At 58.3% G+C, this 1,553-nt stretch overlaps 1 protein-coding gene across 1 annotated transcript; it reads left to right on the top strand.

Moving 5' to 3' along the window:
- Positions 1-6: 6 nt before the first annotated feature.
- On the top strand, positions 7-1,196 carry LOC122193158 (maestro heat-like repeat-containing protein family member 1; the record flags this gene model as incomplete). Its single annotated transcript, XM_042893879.1, has 5 exons — positions 7-108; positions 254-361; positions 551-710; positions 838-878; positions 1,055-1,196. Coding segments are annotated over exons 2-5 (352 nt in total), but the record flags the coding sequence as incomplete, so codon positions are not given.
- Positions 1,197-1,553: the final 357 nt, after the last annotated feature.

The following is a 1,553-nucleotide window of genomic DNA, read 5'->3' as shown; positions in this document are numbered from 1 at the left end:
GTTCTTTATTTCATCAAGGATCTGCTCAGTTCTAACACCTGGAGCTGCTCAGCCTGGGATGTGGTGGGGCACATCTTCAGGGAGTTCAGCCGCGCCACAGGAAGAAGGGTAAGGACAGTGGGCAGCATCTTCTTTTGGAAGACCCGTGCTGCTCGGAGGGTGGCACAGAAGCACTGCTGGGGCCACACCTGAGCCTCCAGAGAGGCTCCAGAGAACTGAGCATAACCAATGTTTCAATACAACTGTCGTGCAGGCAGCCGGAGACCTTTCTGCCCGGGAAGCCCAGGAAGAAGGAGCTCTCCAGGAGCTGTGCGTGGACATCCTGGGATCACTGGACGTCTCTGTGAGAGGGATGTCCAAAGTAAGTCACGCTCTGCCCTGCTGCTGCTCCCTGCCCTTGCACCACGTCTTCCTCGTCCCATTCCAAGACCCCAGCTCTCTCCTCCAATGTGCTCTGAAGCACACAGGACTCGGGGAAATTCACAGAGTCCTCTTCATCTCTGAGCAGAGGCAGGAATGCTGACCTGCTCAACTGCCTCGTTCCCTACAGCTCCTGTGGCCGCGGCTGCTGTTGTTTGTGGTGCCAGCACAGTACACAGGCATGCTGATCCCAGTCTCCCGCTGTGTCTGTGCCCTGGCTGAGAGAGAGGAGCTGACAGGACGGCCGATAGAACACCTGGATCCCCATTTTGTCAGCTCCATGTTTCAAGGTAGGAGCAAAAACTCCCCCAGTGAGCTCTGCTGACCTGTGGTAGCACCCAGAAGGGACAGCGGAGGTGTGCATGGCTGGGCACGCAGTGTCTTGGAGTCTTACTCAGCACTTTTTCCTCTTTGCAGGCCCACTGCTGACGCCCCACATACTGCTGGCACGACTCCTGGTGAGTAGATGCTCCAGAGGCCGGTGCCACGAGCAGCCAGGAGGAAGCAGCGTGGCCATGGGCAGAGCTGTCGGCTGCTCCTTGCCTGCCAGAGCAGAGCCAAGCTGCTTCCATCCTGGGGGGAAGCCGTTGCTCTTGCTGCAGAAGTGACCCTGCTTTTTCTTGCTCTCGCTCAGGTGGTGGCAGGCAGCCCTGTTGCAGGCAGCAAACTCCAAGCTGCTGCCTTACTGCTGATGAAAAACCTCCACAGCAGGTTCCACAGAGCTGTGGGGGCCATGTGGGCTACTGAGATCCCCCTGCTGCTGCAGTGTCTTGAAGGTAAAGTACTGGAGGGGAAGAAGAGGCAGAGGCAGGGAAGGGGGGGAGTGAAAATGCAGCTCTGCAGAGTGGCAGAGGGGAAGCACTGCCTGCAGCCCAGTTCTTGCTCTGCTGCTGCTCCCATTGCTGGGAGTCAGCACTGAGGCCCAGGGACCTATCCCACCAGAGATCTGCCCATTGCAGGACGTGGATGGGCCCTTCGTGTCCCCTCAGACAGCAGCCTTGGAGCACTTAGTTCCGTGTTCCTGTGGGGACAGTGTTTGTGGGGAGGGACAGGTTATTGTGGAGGGGGTGCAGGTCCCAGCTTGGCAGTGTCAAGTGCCCAGGCCAAGCCAGGTTTGCAGCAGCTCTTCTTCT

This window comes from Lagopus leucura, unplaced genomic scaffold (genome assembly GCF_019238085.1).
Source record: "Lagopus leucura isolate 7727_CA_CO unplaced genomic scaffold, USGS_WTPT01 34926-0_obj-0_obj, whole genome shotgun sequence".
Taxonomy (NCBI): domain Eukaryota; kingdom Metazoa; phylum Chordata; class Aves; order Galliformes; family Phasianidae; genus Lagopus; species Lagopus leucura.
Note: the sequence above shows the minus strand (reverse complement) of the source record. Positions and strands in the feature narration are given on the sequence as shown.